The sequence below is a fragment of the Macaca mulatta genome, chromosome 9, assembly GCF_049350105.2.
Source record: "Macaca mulatta isolate MMU2019108-1 chromosome 9, T2T-MMU8v2.0, whole genome shotgun sequence".
Taxonomy (NCBI): domain Eukaryota; kingdom Metazoa; phylum Chordata; class Mammalia; order Primates; family Cercopithecidae; genus Macaca; species Macaca mulatta.
The window spans coordinates 76,654,059-76,671,472 of record NC_133414.1 but is presented as its reverse complement, the minus strand read 5'-3'; the positions used below and the strand labels follow the sequence as shown (position 1 = coordinate 76,671,472).

At 41.9% G+C, this 17,414-nt stretch overlaps 1 protein-coding gene across 2 annotated transcripts in view; it reads left to right on the top strand.

The window, feature by feature from the left end:
- The first annotated feature begins 2,569 nt into the window (after window positions 1–2,569).
- Window positions 2,570–17,414, top strand: part of OIT3 (oncoprotein induced transcript 3) — a 34,834-nt gene continuing 19,989 nt past the window's right edge. The window contains exons 1-4 of one of the 2 annotated variants that reach the window (XM_001104470.5): window positions 2,570–2,862; window positions 7,675–8,049; window positions 9,392–9,499; window positions 15,109–15,231. In XM_001104470.5, the coding sequence (XP_001104470.2) occupies window positions 2,802–2,862; window positions 7,675–8,049; window positions 9,392–9,499; window positions 15,109–15,231 (667 nt within the window). In that variant the 5' untranslated portion in view covers window positions 2,570–2,801. The remainder of the gene's footprint in view (window positions 2,863–7,674; window positions 8,050–9,391; window positions 9,500–15,108; window positions 15,232–17,414) is intronic. The other variant, XM_077946631.1, reaches the window with a different exon arrangement.

Below are 17,414 nucleotides of genomic sequence, written 5' to 3'. Positions count from 1 at the left end.
CCTGTGACTCCACCCTTGCATTTCCTTTCATAAATCTGTGATTACTTCTTGGTCTCCTTTACAGCGTTGTATTCCTCTGTCCATATCTTTGATATCAGGCTTCCCCAAGGTTCCATCTTGGACCCCATTTTCCATGGGTGTGATCTCACCCCCCTCCCCTATTTCAATTACCATTTATATGTTGGTAGCTCTCAAATTGTTACTCTAGCTCAGATGCAGATCGTAGACTGATTTATTCACTTCCTAACTGGTCTATTTCTAGCATTGCCTTCTGTACATTAAATTCTCTCAGTGTCACCAGAGTATTTTTGTTTTTAAATTCTAATGGCACATAATTAAGAAAAATTATAACATATGACCAAGCATCAACATTAAATATGGGGGAGGAGACAAGACACCACAAAGAAGCAATTCACCAAACCCAAAACTTGGAACATTCTGTAGGACAAATGGTGGGGTTTCGTCAACAAATGGAAGAAAGAGGGGAAGACCATTATGGATTTAATATATATATATTTTTATATATATTAATATAAATATATATATTTTTGAAACGGAGTCTCCCTCTGTTGCCCAGGCTGGAGTTCAATGGTACAATCACAGCTCACTGCAACCTCCGCCTCCCAGGTTCAAGTGATTTTCCTGTCTCAGCCTCCCAAGTAGCTGGGATTATAGATGTGCACCATCACACTCAGCTAGTCTTGCATTTTTAGTAGAGATGGGGTTTCTCCATATTGGCAGGGCTGGTCTCGAACTCCTGACCTCAGGTGATCCACCCGCCTTGGCCTCCCAAAGTGCTGGGATTACAGGCATGAGCCACTGCACCCAGCCAATAAAAATAAATTTAAGTGACAACCAAAGTGTAATATATAAATCTTGTTTGAATCCTGACTCGATCCAGGATTAAAAGGAATATTTGGAACTATTGGAGCAATTTAAATATGGTTTGGGTATGAGTTAAGGAATTATTACTAATTTTCATAGTTGTAATAAAAGCATCATGATTATGTAAAAAAAAAGACCATGTGTTAGAAATGCATACTGGTATGTAAATGAAATGAGATTGACAAAATGTTAGTAATTATTATAGCTGGGTGTTCATTATCGTTCTTTATACTTTTGTATATATATTTGAAATGTTTCATCATAAACAGTAAAAAATGAAAGGGCAGGTCAACTAAAAAGGAAAAAATAGAAATAAGGTGGAAAAAAACTTACCATCCTGGGAATTCTTGTTTACAGAACCAAAAGCTATCTGGTGAAAGTCCTTGACTCCAGCAATCAATCCTCGCAACAAGTCTGGGTTTATCTCATGCACACGTCCTCTGTTTCTCTGCAACACATATGAAGCCCTCAGATGGCTTCCTAGGCACAGGAAGTTGTGGGGGTTTGGTTTTTTTGTTTAAAGCACTAATACTTAGCAACACTATCCTGCAATGAGACAGCAGGGTCATCCATTGCTGCCATCAAACCACAGCTTAATAAGTTAATGGTCAAATTGCCTGTGTCCCACTGATGTTAGTAATAAAGTAGCTAACTAAAATTTTAGATCAATGGAAACCCCTTGCTTGACCATAAACCCTGTGCTTCTGGAGACCATTTGTACTTTTGTCACTGGCAAAAACCAGTGATTGGGCGGGCTCGGTGGCTTACACCTCTAATCGCAGCACTTTGGGGGGCCAAGGCAGGTGGATCACGAGGTCAGGAGATTGAGACCATCCTGGCTAACATGGTGAAACCCCGTCTCTACTAAAAATACAAAAAAGTTAGCTGGGCATGGTGGTGGGTGCCTGTAGTCCCAGCTACTCAGGAGGCTGAGGCAGGAGAATGGCGTGAAGCTGGGAGGTGGAGCTTGCAGTGAGCCGAGATCAGGCCACTGCACTCCAGCCTGAGCGACAGAGCAAGACTCTGTCTCAAAAAATGTGCTATGAAGCACATTTTCTCTCCTTTGTCTAAATGTGAAACTTCAGTAAATTTTGACATTTAATTTTCCAGAGTGTTAATTTAATGAGTAGTTTCTAATTTTAAGCTCCTACCCCATCTTAATGTGAGAATTAGTGAAATAAATAACATAAAACCATTTTTTAATTTTGGGAGTAAAGACAATAAAAACATGAGGTATTGCTGCTTGAATTGGTAAAAACACAATTTAAATCTTGTTTCTTTTAGAAGTTTTGATGTCAAAGACCGTAATAAAACAAACTTAGGAGCTCATTTCAAGAGAATACTGTCCTTGTCCCATACCTGTCCTTACTACTTTGTTTTGTGTGCTATTGTAAGCTCCTTGACTATCTGACCAAGACAGGTTCAGTGATTTGGCTTCATCCATTCTTGTTTAGTGTGCAATGCTATGGCTGCAACATTGTGAAATCAATTCCTATAAGTCACAAAGCAAGAATTTGATGTGAGGGGATGTCCCTCATTTAGAATTCCCTTCTGGATAAGATACTGGAGGTTCCGTTGCAGGGAATTCTTGAGAGAAAACAATAGGAGGATGAGGGATTATGGTTTGGTTTTGTTTTGTTTTCCTAAAGAAAACTATCAATAAAGGAACCGTGTTGACAGTGTAAAGCAGTGCTTCTCTCTGGGGCCAAGGCCAGAGCTGTGGACACCTTGTCCCACTCATCCTCATCCTCTTCCTCTGATAAAGCCCCTGCCAGTGCTGATAAAGTCTTTCTCGTGAGAGCCTAGAGGCCTTAAAAAAAAAAAAAAAGAAAAAAAAAGTGCTTGAAAGAGAAGGGGACAAAAGAACACCAGTATTAAGAGGATTTTCCAGTGTTTCTGGCAGTTGGTCCAGAAGGATGCCTCCGTTCCTGCTTCTCACCTGCCTCTTCATCACAGGCACCTCCGTGTCACCCGTGGGTGAGTCTCACGTCAAGAACTTGGCACAATGCACTTTTTGTTGTGGCAATTTGCTATAATGTACAGATGATTAAGAACTAGATTCCAGTACCTTAAATGCTAGCTCTAGAATCTTGTAAGAAAAGTCCCTGAAAATAGATTTCCAGAGAATTTCTGTTACATGTTCCATTTAGCCTCTCGCCTGGACATCCAAAATTTCCATGGATCTGCCATATCCCACAGCTTTCACTAGCTAAAGAGTTCCTGGAGTTTGTGTAAAAATAATTCTGTCTTCTTTGTGTTCTAGGCACTTTTATAGTTCCAACTTGAAGAGCAAAAAAAAAAAAAAAAAAAAAAAAAAATTTAAAGTTGAGCATAGAGTTTTTCTTTAATGAAGGCAAGGGACTGAAAGCTCTGTTGCCATGAGGGGCACAGATCTGGATAAACCAAACTTACCAGTCTTTATATCAGAATATACTTTTTGCACAGATCGAGTGAATCTTAAATTGTCTCCCTCCTCAGACTTGGTGCAAAACTGGCCAATCAGACAAAGAAAAGTTTCAATTCCAGTTACTAACAGATTTCTCTCTTGCCTCTTTTTCTAGTAGAATATCAGTACTAACTGGAAGAGAGGGTGGGGGTGAGATGGAGAGAACCATCCTTCTTGACACTTTTGAGTAGTTCAGTATTTAATTGACCCTGGTCTATTTCTTCATGGTTGCTCTAGCACCTTAAAGGATACACATTAAACAAAAGCTTGTGGCCAGGCACGGTGGCTCACACCTGTAATCCCAGCACTTTGGGAGGCCAAAGTGGGCAGATCACCTGAGGTCAGGAGTTCGAGGCCAGCCTGGCCAATGTGGTGAAACCCCATCTCTACTAAAAATACAGACACACACAAAATTAGATGGGCATGGTGTCGCATGCCTGTAATTCCAACTACTTGGGAGGCTGAGGCGGGAGAACCACTTGAACTCAGGATGTGGAGGTTGCAGTGGGCTGAGATCGAACCACTGCACTTCAGCCTGGGCAACAGAGGGAGACTCCGTCTCAAAAAAATAAAAAATAAAAATTCATTTTAAAAAATGGCGGTTTGAGACCCTCAGGAGACCTGATACCTAAATGTAATGTGGGATCCTGGAACAGAAAGATATAGGTGGAAACTAAGGAAGTCTGCATAAGTGTGGACTTGAGTTAATAAGAAGGTATCAATAGTGGCTCATTAACGCGACAAAGTTACCATGCTAATGTATGGTAAGTGTATGGCTAAAGGTAACACGCCATAACAAGGGAAACTGGGTGTAGGGCATGTGGGATCTCTTTGTCCTATCATCTCAATTATGCTGTAAATCCAAAACTGTTCCAAAAAATATGCTTGAGCTACCTGTCATTAATCACCCCATATCTGCTGCCAATAACTAACCCAAGGTTCTCTCAGAAAGTTGTCCTCCTGAAAAATCTCCACTCCCCTTTCTTCCCACCCTTCTCCTTACCTATTCTGCCTCTAGTACCTCCTGTATTCCCCATTCTTTCCATATACCCTTGCCCTTCCCAGATCTTTTCCTCCAACCCCCAACTCCTCAAGGATGATATATGGCTCAATGCCAGAGGCGTGATAAAGGGGGAACTTTGAGGACTGGAGCTGGTGTTTGCCCTGGAAGTGAGAGAAGAGGGAAAAGAAGGGATGAGAAAGGGGGAAGCAAAGTGGGGTGATGAGGGAGGAGGATGGAAGAGGAGGGAGCAGGAAAGAAGGGGTGCTTCCCAACCAAGCTCAGGCGCAGGGTCGAAAGTGGGCTGTGATTCAGGGGAGGCTGTCTGTTGGATAGGACCTGGAGGGTTGGAGGACTCAACACTGGGGCGAAAGGGTGGGGACACAGACATCGGTTCTCTGCCCTTGGCCCTACATGGTCCTGGTGGAAGACGCCAGAGGAGTGGCTGGCAAGTGGGCATCTTAGCAAACCATTGAGGAGCTTCTGGCAGGCCAGGAAGGAACCCACAGGGCTGTTCTTTTTGAAGCCCTCCCAATTAGATGTATAGATCAGCAGTTTAGGATGAATGTGTGCAATACCAGATTCTGGGCTTCACACTGAGATTGAAAACAGGATATAAAACCAGCAGCCAGATTATTAGATTGGATTGCTGCCTTAAAAGGATGTAGAGTGGGATGGGTACATTTAACGTCAGAAAGTATTGGATGGTTAACTTTTAAAAATACGTATGTATTATTTAGTTAGTTACAGAAGGTGGCAGATAAATTTCTCCTCCTCATACCCTATCTCCCCTACAGCAGGGGAGCAAGTGAACTTTTAGCAGACAGCCAAGAAATGACATTTTACTTGAAGGAAAACTTTATAAATAAGGAAATAGTTACTGAGAGAGGTTTAGGAGTTTCTGTAGAAGCCATTAAAAGTTGAGTATCTAGCCATCTCTTATAAAATTAGAGCCAGGGAGAGGAACCAAATATTTCCATGACTCTATAATCACCTGTGAAACTGCTCTGGAAACTTGTTTGTAAGAAAAAGCCACAGCTGGGAGAGCAAAGGAGGAAATTTGTCCCCTTTGAGGAGAGAGAGAATCTGAGGATCTTTCTTCCCCTCAAAGGATTCTGGTCTAGGGCTCAGCTGAGATACATAAGGGGCATTTTAAAGAAAGAGGGTTGTTTCTGCCATTTGCATCCCTGCGTGTTATTTCCAGAAAATGCAATATCCCACTTCTTTCTTACCTTAAATTGTCATATTTTCTTGGAGGCCATTAGCAGTGGGCTATACTTTTCTCTACGTGTGACTGAAGTTTAGAGAGTAAACTTAACTTTGAAATATGGATATGTAGATTGGAAACATCTAAAGTATTTTCTGGACAAGTTAGATTTGGTGATCATGGCCGATTCATATTTAATCGTTGTGCAGTATTTGCGAATACTGAATTCCCTGCCCACGAAATATATTGGCCCTAATGTGAATTCCCTGCCTACGAGATCAGTTACGTAAGTCAACCTCATGTGCATTAAGAAGAATAATATAGTACTCTCTGGCCAATGTTCCTTTCTAGAATTTCTTGGTTTCATAGATTCTTCATAAGGACCATTTACCTATGTTGATTCATTAATTAGTTTCCCTGGAGCTAAGGGGAGCAATGAGAATATTGGAGATATTGGTGTCTTCAGTCATTGAAATGTTGTTTTTCTATTTATTTATTTATTTGTTTGTTTATTTATGAGACAAAGTTTTACTCATGTTGCCCAGGCTGGAATGCAGTGGCATGGTCTTGGCTCACTGAAACCTCTGCCTCCTGAGTTCAAGCGATTCTCCTGCCTCAGCCTCCCAAGAAGTTGGGATTACAGGCACACGCTACCACACCTAGCTAATTTCTGTATTTTTAGTAGAGATGGGGTTTCACCATGTTGACCAGGCTGGTCTCGAACTCCTGACCTCAGGTAATCCACCCACCTCACCCTCCCAAAGTGCTGGGATTACAGGCGTGAGCCACCGCACCCAGTCAAAATGTTGTTTTTCAATGTCTTCATGACATATGATAAAATGTTTTGGTTGAGATATGGTAATTTATGCACTAAACATATATGCCTGAGAAACTTGGCTATATGACAGCTAGGATAATAATGCCATGGTTAACTACGAATACACAAAGTTCTTGGTATTTTCAATAAGCTGGTAGAAGATATACCAAAATTCACTTTGAGAATATTTCTGGTAACTACATGCTAGTATACTGTGTATTTCAAAGTAGGTGGCATGTGCCCGAGGCTTTTATCTTTTCAGTGGAATGAGCTTTTACACATTCCTGATCAAGTCAAACTTTCTAACAATGCAAAATTCCACCTATAATCTTTACAAATAGTCAGCCAAATACTTTTTTGAATATTTCCAAGGATTGGAAGCTAACTGCCCTGTGACATAGCCTCTCCCATGACTGGATAGCTGAACTGAAATGTGCTTCCCCATAATTCGTACTTGTTCTTGTAACAGAATAGCTAATTCCTCTTCCACAAGCCTATTCCAGATTTTTAAAAAACGAATATGTGTTTTCTTCAGTCTTCTTTTTTCAAAACCATAATTCTCAACTTCACCAGTAAATAATTTTTAGGACCCCTTCTAAGTCTGGTCAACTTTCTCTGAAGTTTGTCAATTGCTTTCAAAAAATACAGTCTCCAGCAGAGCGCCAAGTTCATGCCTGTAATCCCAGCACTTTGGGAGGCTGAGGCAGGAGGATCACTTGAGCCCAGGAGTTCAAGACCAGCCTGGACAAGATGCCAGAACCCTATCTCTACCAAAAAAAAACCCCCAAAAATTAGCCAGGTGTGGTGGCATACACCTGTGGTCCCAGCTACTTCAGAGGCTGAGTGGGGAGGATCACTTGAGTCCAGGAGGCGGAGGTTGCAGTGAGCCATGATTGTACCACTGCACTCCAGCCTGGGCGACAGAGCCAAACCCTGTCTCAAAAATAATAATAATACAGTTTCCAGGTAATGAACAAAATACTCAGAGTATGGTCTGACTCGCGCAGAGTTCAGTGAGTCTTTAATCCTAACCTCCCTTGGTCTGAACACCTATCCTTCTATCAAATAATTATTATGGATAAAAATACAGTTCAAGCTAACGCTTAATATTAGGTTTGAAATAATTTTGAAAAGGGCATTTATGCAGCATGTTTAAATCAACCTAAGGAACCTTAAACAACTAATTTTTTTGGGACCTTAACTAATTTCTCTTTTGAATTCAAAAATGTCCAAATGCAAGACCAGGAAGGTGGACTTGGGCTGTTGGTGCTGTGATCTGAAACACTCCAGGTACTCTGAGGTATCCTTTTCATTTCCAGCCCTAGACCCTTGTTCTGCTTACATCAGCCTGAATGAGCCCTGGAGGAACACTGACCACCAACTGGATGAGTCTCAAGGTCCTCCTCTATGTGACAACCATGTGGATGGGGAGTGGTACCGCTTCACGGGCATGGCAGGAGATGCCATGCCTACCTTCTGCATACCAGAAAACCACTGTGGAACCCACGCACCTGTCTGGCTCAATGGCAGCCACCCCCTAGAAGGTGACGGTATTGTGCAACGCCAGGCTTGTGCCAGCTTCAATGGGAACTGCTGCCTCTGGAACACCACAGTGGAGGTCAAGGCTTGCCCTGGAGGCTACTATGTGTATCGTCTGACCAAGCCCAGCGTCTGCTTCCACGTCTACTGTGGTCGTGAGTACCTTCCCTGTGCTCTTTTTCTCCACCAACAAGGCCACGGATGGAGTCCAAAAGTGCCAACTATAGGATACGCAGTTACAGTGACAACTATATCTCAATCTGAACAACATTGATGTGGGGCCAAAGATACCTCTAGATTGTGATTTCTGAGATCTCTTCATAGAACTTCTGAAAAATTCCTGAAGAAATAGAAGGGGAAAGGGGCTATGACTTTAATCAGTTATTTTTAATTTTGTCCGAATTCCATTCAAACAACACATTAGAAAATGAAATATTGGGCTAGGTGTGATGGCTCACATCTGTAATCCCAGCACTTTGGGAGGACGAGGCAGGTGGATCACATGGTCAGGAGTTTAAGACCAGCCTGGCCAAGAGACCAGCCTGGCCAATATGGTAAAACACCGTCTCTACTAAAAATACAAAAATTAGCCAGGTGTGGTGGCGTGCACTTGTAACCCCAGCTACTCGGGAGACTGTGGCAGGAGAATTGCTTGAACCCGGGAGGTGGAAGTTGCAGTGAGCCGAAAAATCACGCCATTGCACTCCAGCCTGGGTGACAGAGTGAGACTCCGACCCAAAAAAAAAAAAAAAGAAAATGAAACATTGATTTAGGTTATCTAAATAGTGGATTTCCAACTTGTTTGAGTATGGAGAACCCCTTTTTAAGATAGATAGATAGATAGATAGATAGATAGATAGATAGATAGATAGATAGATAGACAGACAGATAATCAGCCACCCATATGGTTGGATTGTGTTTGGTGTCCACTGATTTTTAAAAATGATATATAATGGGAAGAAGCTACTTTGTGTCAGCAATACTTCTAATTTCTGTGTTATTAATCCTGTCAAGATCTGTATTCATTTTAAAAATAGAGCACTAGAAGAGTAAGACGTAACACTTTCTTAGTCTACAGCTCATTTATGGTGAGGTTTTAGATTTGCAGACAGTCTGTGGCCACTCAAGGGCCTATGGATCTGAAGTTGGGAATCATTGATCTAGAAGACAGAAGATGCCCTAGTTTGTTGTTTTCCATTGGGTTATATAAACCCTGAACAATGAGAATTCCCTCGATGGTGGCTGGAAACTCATCCCCCAGGCTACACTCATGAGGCTCTCTCAAGGAGAGGGTCAGCTGGATGCAGTGGCTTATGCTTGTAGTGCCAGCTACTTGGGAGGCCAAGGTGGGAGAATTGCTTAAGCCCAGGGGTTTGAGGCCAGCCTGGGCAACATAGGGAGACCACCCCTCCTGCCCCACCGCACCATCTCTAAAATGAATGAAAGCGTGTCCTCTGGTCTCCTCCTCTCATGAAGATAATCTTTATTCTTCCGTAGATTTTTATGACATCTGCGACGAGGACTGCCATGGCAGCTGCTCAGATACCAGCGAGTGCACATGCGCTCCAGGAACTGTGCTAGGCCCTGACAGGCAGACATGCTTTGGTAAGAAACTCATCAAAGGTAGAATCAGGCTATTAGGATTGAAAGGACAAATCAAAAACTCTTCCTGCCTCAGAGCGCCATCATTTTCCCAGTTTGTGTCTCCAAACACTTGGAATGGCGTTTCCTTTTTAGTTTATACCTGGACTGAAAGCCCCACACCAAATTTGTATCACGGTTAGGGACAGTGGAGAATTGTGCCCTCCACTAGAGTAGCCACAGGTGGCCATGGCTCACTTGAAATGTGGCTAGTATGACGGAAAAACTGAATTTTAATTTAATTTTATTTTAATTTTAAAACCAATGTTTGGCCATGCACGGTGGCTCACGCCTGTAATCCTAGCGCTTTGGGAGGCTGAGGCTGGCAGATGGCTTGAGCCCAGGAGTTCAAGACCACCCTGGGCAACAAAGAAAAACCTCATCTCTACAAAAAATATGAAAATTATCTGGGTATGATGGCATGTATCCATAGTCCCAGCTCCTCAGGAGGCTGAGGTGGGAGGATCACTTGAACTTGGGAGTTCAAGGTTACAGTAAGCCATGACACCACTGCTCTCTAGCCTGGGTGACAGAGCGAGACTCTGTTTCTAATAATAATAATAATAATAATAATAATAATAATACTATCTTTAATATTGGTTATATATAAAAGTGAAAATATTTTGCATATAATTGGGTTATATAAAATATTCTTAAAATTAATTTCACCAGTTTCTTTTTTAAAAATTTTAATGTGACTACTAAAAAATTTTAAATATGTAATTTGCTTTATATTTCTATTGGACAGCACTGGTTTAGAATTATCTAAGGACTTACTCCTCTAGCTTCACTGATATAATTTTGGTCATTCTGAGTAGCAAGAAAGATGAGTCAGATTATCCATAGGAAATCCAGAGTTGTTGAATTGTATACTATGTTGTCTATAACTAGAAGAGAACAGAGATGAAAACCCCAAGATTGAATATCATCTCTCTTTCTCTGTAATGTTATGAAGGTTTTGGATTCAGACTCAAATAGATTTAAAACAAGTCTAGAGAGAAAGGGGAAGATTGCCCTACCTGGTCCCCCAAGAAGAACAGTAACAGGTCAGGATTGAGGCAGGAGATTAAGGTGAAAGGAGCATAAAAGGCTTATTGGTATTTGTTTGTTTGTTTTTGAGACAGGATCTTGATCTGTCACCCAGACTGGAGTGCAGTGGTGTGATCTCAGCTTATTGCAGCTTCGACATCCTGGGCCCAAGTGCTTCTTGTTTTAGAAAAGCTTTTGCTCTTCAGTCTCCTAAATGAGCCAGGGGCAATGGCTCATGCCTGTAATCCCAGTGCTTTGGGAGGAGGAAGCAAGAGGATTGCTTGAGACCAGGAGTTTAAGGCTAGCTTGGGCAACATAGTTAGACCCCATCTCTATAAAATAAAAAATAAATTAGCCAGGCATGGTGGCAGCCTTCCAAAGTAGCTGAAGTTTCAGCTGAGGCAGGTGGATTGCTTGAGCCCAGGAATTTAAGGCTGCTGTCAGCTCCAATTGCATCACTGCACTCCAGCCTGGGCAGAAGAGCAAGACCCTGTCTAAAAAAAAAAAAAAAATCATAAATACATCAATAAATAAAACCTCCTAAATGAACCCCACTGACCATCCTGTGGAGCAGGTTTCAGCCCTGCCATAGGAGTTGTTAGGGGTCTGGTGTGGTTGATTCTGAGTATGTGATTTAATGCTAAATGGCTTGGGGTAGGGGCAATAGTGGTTCCTGAAATCTCTCCCTACCCTCATGTATTCCTGTTCAAAAATATTTGGCTTTATTTTAAACCAGGAGTTGTTTATGCATTTCTTTGCTTTTGTTTTAATACAACTCTTGAAGAGGTAATACATTTAAATGGTTCTCAAATTAAACAACATGAAAAAGTATACAGCAGGCTGTCAACTCTCAGTCACCCTCTTGCCCCATTTCCCTCTTCCTCAACTCCATCCCAAGGAAACGGCTGTATTATTTTCTTATATGTGCTTCCAGGGTTTCTACAGTCAGATTTTAAAATGCAAATATATATATGTGTATTAGCCTGTTCTCATGCTGCTAGTAAAGGCATACCCAAGCCTAGATTTATAAAGGAAATTTACAAAGGAAAGAAGTGTAATTGACTCACAGTTCCACATTGCCGGGGAGGCCTCACAATCATGGCAGAAGATGAGGAGAAGCAAAGTCACATCTTACATGGCAGCAGGCAGGAGAGCATGCGTAGGGGAATTCCCATTTATAAAACCATTGGATCTCGTGAGACTTACTCACTACCAAGAGAACAGTGTGGGGGAAACTGCACCCATGATTCAATTGTCTCCACCTGGCCCCACCCTTGACACGTGGGGATTATTACAATTCAGGGTGAGATTTGGGTGCAGACAGCCAAATCATATCAATATGTTTACTTATTGGCCATTTTTAAACATCAAAGGTAGCGTATCGTTCACTTCTCTTCCTTAATTTATCTTAGACAATCTTTTTCTATCAAAGCCCCAAGTTCCTTTGAGGGATCTGTGGGACTTCAGGGAGGTGAATCCTCTGAAACTGTAGACAGTGTTTTGTGTTTGTGAGCATGTGTCAATTTTCCTTTAGTTTTTATTTAAAAGTAATAATTTTATTTATTTTAAATTACATAATTTGTTCAGGCAGCATACAAGAAAATAATATAACAGACCCTCATGTACCTAGATTTAACTAGAGTTAAGTTTTGCTTCCTTTTTTTCTTTTTTTTGAGATAGAGTTTCACTCTTTTGCCCAGGCTGGAGTGCAATGGCACCATCTCAACTCACTGCAACCTCCACCTCCTGGGTTCAAGTGATTCTCCTGCCTCAGCCTCCAGAGTAGCTAGGATTACAGGTGCCCACCACCACGCCCGGCTAAATTTTTTGTATTTTTAGTAGAGACAGGGTTTCACCATGTTGGCCAGGCTGGTCTTGAGCTCCTGACCTCAGGTGATCCACCCGCCTTGGCCTCCCAAAGTGCTGGGATTACAGGCGTGAGCCACCGTGCCCAGCCCTCTTTTTCTTTTAATTTAAATAAAATTTTGTAAATACAATAAAGCCATCCTACCCCATCCTGCTTTCTTCTCTCACCCTCCAGCGGTAATGACTGTTTTGAAGTTAGCATGTGTTCTTCTGGTCCCATTTTAATGCTTTTATTATTTATGTATATACCCATAACAGTAGATAGCATTGTTTTGTGTGTTCTTAGAATTAACATAAAAATGGTACCTTCCCCAATGTGTGAGATTTTCTCTAGCAGGTACCCGTAAGAATGGAATTGCTGGGGCACAGAGTGTCTTCACTGGCTATAAACAATAAACCCCCAAATAATGATGGCTTTAAAAAGTAGAAGTTTATTTCTCTCTCATAAGATAAGCAGTCCAGGCTTGGAATGGAGGCTTCTAAGGGACCTACCCAAGCATGGGTGTCACCATGTCCACATCTGGGAAGGCTGTGAGCCTCTAACCGTCTACTTTCCAGGCAGTATAATGAGGAAAGGGAAAGAAGGGGCCCTGATAAAGATTCTTAATATTATCAACTACATTTTGCATTTCTACAAGTTCTGTTTGTTTGTTTTCAGTTCTGCCTTGTCTTTTTACACACTTCTTTTATTTTGCTTATTATCCTTTCTTTTATCTTTTTACTAATTCTTTAAATACTTGTATTATGGACTTTTCTGGATAATTCTGTTATCTCCAGTTCAAAGCCTCCAAAGATCACGCCAACGCTGTCTCACAGTGGATTGTTCCTCATTTAGTGTCTTGTGGCAAACCATCTTCTGTTGTAGTTTTTTTCTGTAGGACACCACTCTTGTCATCTGGTATCTTTGTTTAGTGTGGCTATAAAGGAATACCTGAGGCTGGGTAATTTATAAACAAAATGGGTTTATTTGGTTTATGATGCTGCTGGCTGGGAGACTGAGCATCTGGGGAGGGCCTCAGGCTGCTTCCACTCATGGAGGAAGGTGAAGGGTGCTGGCATGTGCAGAGATCTCATGGCAAGACAGGAAGTGAGAGTGAGAAGGGGGAGGTGGCAGGCTCCTTTTAAACATGCTGAAACTAATCTAATAGAGCAAGAACTCACTCATTACTGCAAAGATAGCACCAAGCCATTCACAGGGGACCTGCCTCCAAGACCCGAACACCTCCCATTAGGCCTCACCTCCAACATTGAGATCAAATCTCAATATGAGGCCAGGAATGGAGGCTCATGTCTGTAATCCCAGCAGTTTGGGAGGCCGAGGCAGTTGGATCACTTGAAGTCAGGAGTTCATGACCAGCCTGGCCAACATGGTAAAGCCCCATTTCCACCAAAAATACAAAAATTAGCTGGGCGTGGTGGCGCGTACCTGTAATCCCAGCTACTCGGAAGGCTGAGGCGGGAGAATCGCTTGAAACCTGGAGGCGGAGGTTGCGGTGAGGTGAGATCATGCCACTCCACTCCAGTCTGGGTGACAGAGACTCTGTCCCCAAAAAAAAAGAAAAATCTCACTATGAGATTTGGAGGGGTCAAATATCCAAACCACATCACCTGGTTTGAGGAGGTTTTACACAGAGCACTTTTTCAAATGCTTCTGTTGGCATCACAGATTCTTTATCAGACCAGGCCAAATTTTCCATCAATTTCTCAGCTTCAAGATTCCCCATACCGTGTGGGAAGTGTAAAACCATACTTGAGCCATGGTAGAGCCCTGGCTTGGGGTTTCCATTGGTTGTGAAGGCTTTTCTTTCTCCTAGAGCCTTGGGCGGAGTTTCCTTATTGTTTCCCTGGGCCGCTGGGCAAAGTTCTCCCCATCTCATTGAGGGGATACATTTTCTGGGGTTTAGACTTAAGCAGGGTTTCAGTCACAGCTTATCTCCTCTCCTGGGGCCAAGGTCATGACTCCTGTCACCGCATGGGTGTTTAAACCTCAGTCCATGGTTTATGTCCTATCTAGGCCTGTTATTCCTGAAGACCATGACAGATTTAGCTCCCAAGCTTCCCTTTCCTTGTTTGTAGAAAGAAAGGCATAGACATTTTCTGCCAGCTGTGCATTTTTTTACAGCAAGAGTCCACACCCTCCATCAGATTCTTAAAAAGATTAGCAACCATTGCTTAAGTACAGTGTGAGAATATACTAATTTAAAAAACAGATTTTGAGGGCAATAGTTCATATTATAAAAGAAAATTGCCTTACAAAATATTTTATCAGCTATTTCCTTCTGTAATGTAAGCTCCTCTCATGACTTAAAACAATTTACTTTATAAGTTTGTATTTATTTAGCAACTTCTCAGGAACTCATTAAAGAAAGTGAAATTCACCAATACAAATAAGTAGGCGTACCCAGGACACAAAAGGAACTTCATTTTCCCATTGTTTTTCCCTGAAGAGAAGGTAATTGGCAAGCAGTTAGGTACCTTCCACTCAGTAAAGGGCAGATGAACCAATAACATGGTTAAGGAGATCAGGTAGATGGGAGCGATGATAGTGGATCAGAGGGGGAGCTGGGTGGTGGAAGGTCCATCAACAGGATCTGAAAAGATGTGGAAACTCTGCCCGGGGGTTTGGGAAAGGCTGAATCACTCAGCAGTATAGAAACAGTGTGGTTTCTCTTCTGCAGATGAAAATGAATGTGAGCAAAACAATGGTGGCTGCAGTGAGATCTGTGTGAACCTCAAAAACTCCTACCGCTGTGAGTGTGGGGTTGGCCGTGTGCTGAGAAGTGATGGCAAGACTTGTGAAGGTGAGAATGGGCAAGAAGGGACCCAAATCAAGAGCCAAAGGAAGCCACTGGCTTATTCTCTGATGTTCAGGAAACTGCCTTAGTGTCCGAAGAGAGCAACAGTTTGGCTGTGCAAAGAAACGACAAAGGGGTTCATCAACATTGAGAATACTCACACTGTGGACAGAATTCAGTTTTGATTTTGTCTCTAAGATTTAACAGGAGCGAATTTTGCAAGAGGCAGAAAGCCACATTTTTATACGAGAAATAAAAATAGGGTGTTCTGGCCAGGTGCAGTGGCTCATGCCTGAAATCACAGCACTTTGGGAGGCTGGAGTGGGAGGATCACTTGAGGCCAGGAGTTTGAAAGACCAGCCTGGGCAACATAGTAAGACACTATCTCTACAAAAAATTAAAAAATAAAAATTAGCTGGGTATGGTGGTGCATGCTTGTAGTCTCAGCCACTCAGAGGACTGAGGATTACTTGAGCCCAAGAGTTTGAGGCTGCATTAAGCTATGATTGCACCACTGCACTCCAGCCTGGGCAACAGAGAGAAAATATCTCAAAAAAAAACAAAAAAAGGAGGGGGGATATTCGGTATTTCTCAAACTTTAATGTGCCCATGAATCACTTAGGATCGTGTCAAAATGCAGATTCTGATTTAGTAGGTCTGAGATCAGGTCAATATATTGCATTTTTAAAGACGTTCTAGGAGTCACCTATGCTGCTGGTCCAAGGAGCACACCTGGACTAGCCAGGTAATAGAGGCAGTAGCATAACCACTGGCCGACAGCTGTGTTTCCCAAACTTCCCTGCTGCTGAGAAGCACCTGGGGCTTTTACACCCAGCCCCTCCGAGACCCTCTCCTGCAGCCTCAGCTTCAGAGGAGCTAAGATGGGGCCTTAGAGTTTGTGTTTTCAACAAGTTCCACGGGTGACTTTTATCATCTTGGAAGTTTAAGCCATTTCCTCTCCTCCCCATATGCTTTGTGTTTATGGGAGATGAATACAGTTTGGGGGGATAAATAAAGTAATCTATTTAATTTTACTTTTAGATCTGTTTTTAATAGCAGACATATTATAGGACTTTATACATTTATATAACTAATAACAAAAAAGAATTCATAATATATATCAAATAATTGAAATGGAAATTGCCTACCATTATTATATGAAACTTAGATAATATCCCTTCTCTAAGGCACATTTACCCTTGCAAATTGTCACAGCTAAAATTCGCCAGGCACGGTGGCTCATGCCTGTAATCCCAGTACTTTGGGAGACTGAGGTGGGTGGATCACTTGAGGTCAAGAGTTGGTGATCAGCCTGGCCAACATGGTAAAACCCCATCTCTACTAAAAATTCAAAAATTAGTTAGGTGTGATGGTGGGCGCCTGTAATCCCAACTACTCAGGAGGCTGAGGCACCAGAATCACTTGAACCTGGGAGGCAGAGGTTGCAGTGAGCTGAGATAGCGCCACTGCACTCCAGTCTGGGCAACAAAGAGAAACTCCATCTTAAAAAAAAGAAAAAAAAATTCCATCACTTCTACTTTAATAAGTCAGAGTTCTCATGACACCTTGCAGATTATATGGAGAGATAAATGGTATAATTGTTATTATTTACAGAGGATATATATTTGTTCCTTAGGATAATTAAATTTGTGGAATAATAGAGCTGTGGTACTACTTACAAAAGTTCACTTTATTCTAGCTATATTCAAAATAATAAAATACTACGCCAAAGGGAAAAATTATGGCTAGTGTCCATATTTTATTTCATGCAACAAACTTTGCATTATTAACTGAGAGACCATTAACTGGAATATTAAATTACTGTTCCTTATAATAAGACTAAATGTATTTTAAACTTTATTGAGTAGGGGTAATATCCAGAGTCCTCCTTAAATCTTAATTATTTTATGTATGAATCTTTGCATATTTGAATGTTAATAAAATGTTCCATAAAAACATTTGTAATTATTTATGAGTACTTTATTGGAAAGATTGCAGTTAATCCTGCCTCATATAATCTTAAAACCTAATAACCGGCCGGGCGCGGTGGCTCAAGCCTGTAATCCCAGCACTTTGGGAGGCCGAGACGGGCGGATCACGAGGTCAGGAGATCGAGAGACGATCCCGGCTAACACGGTGAAACCCCGTCTCTACTAAAAAATACAAAAAATTAGCCGGGTGAGGTGGCG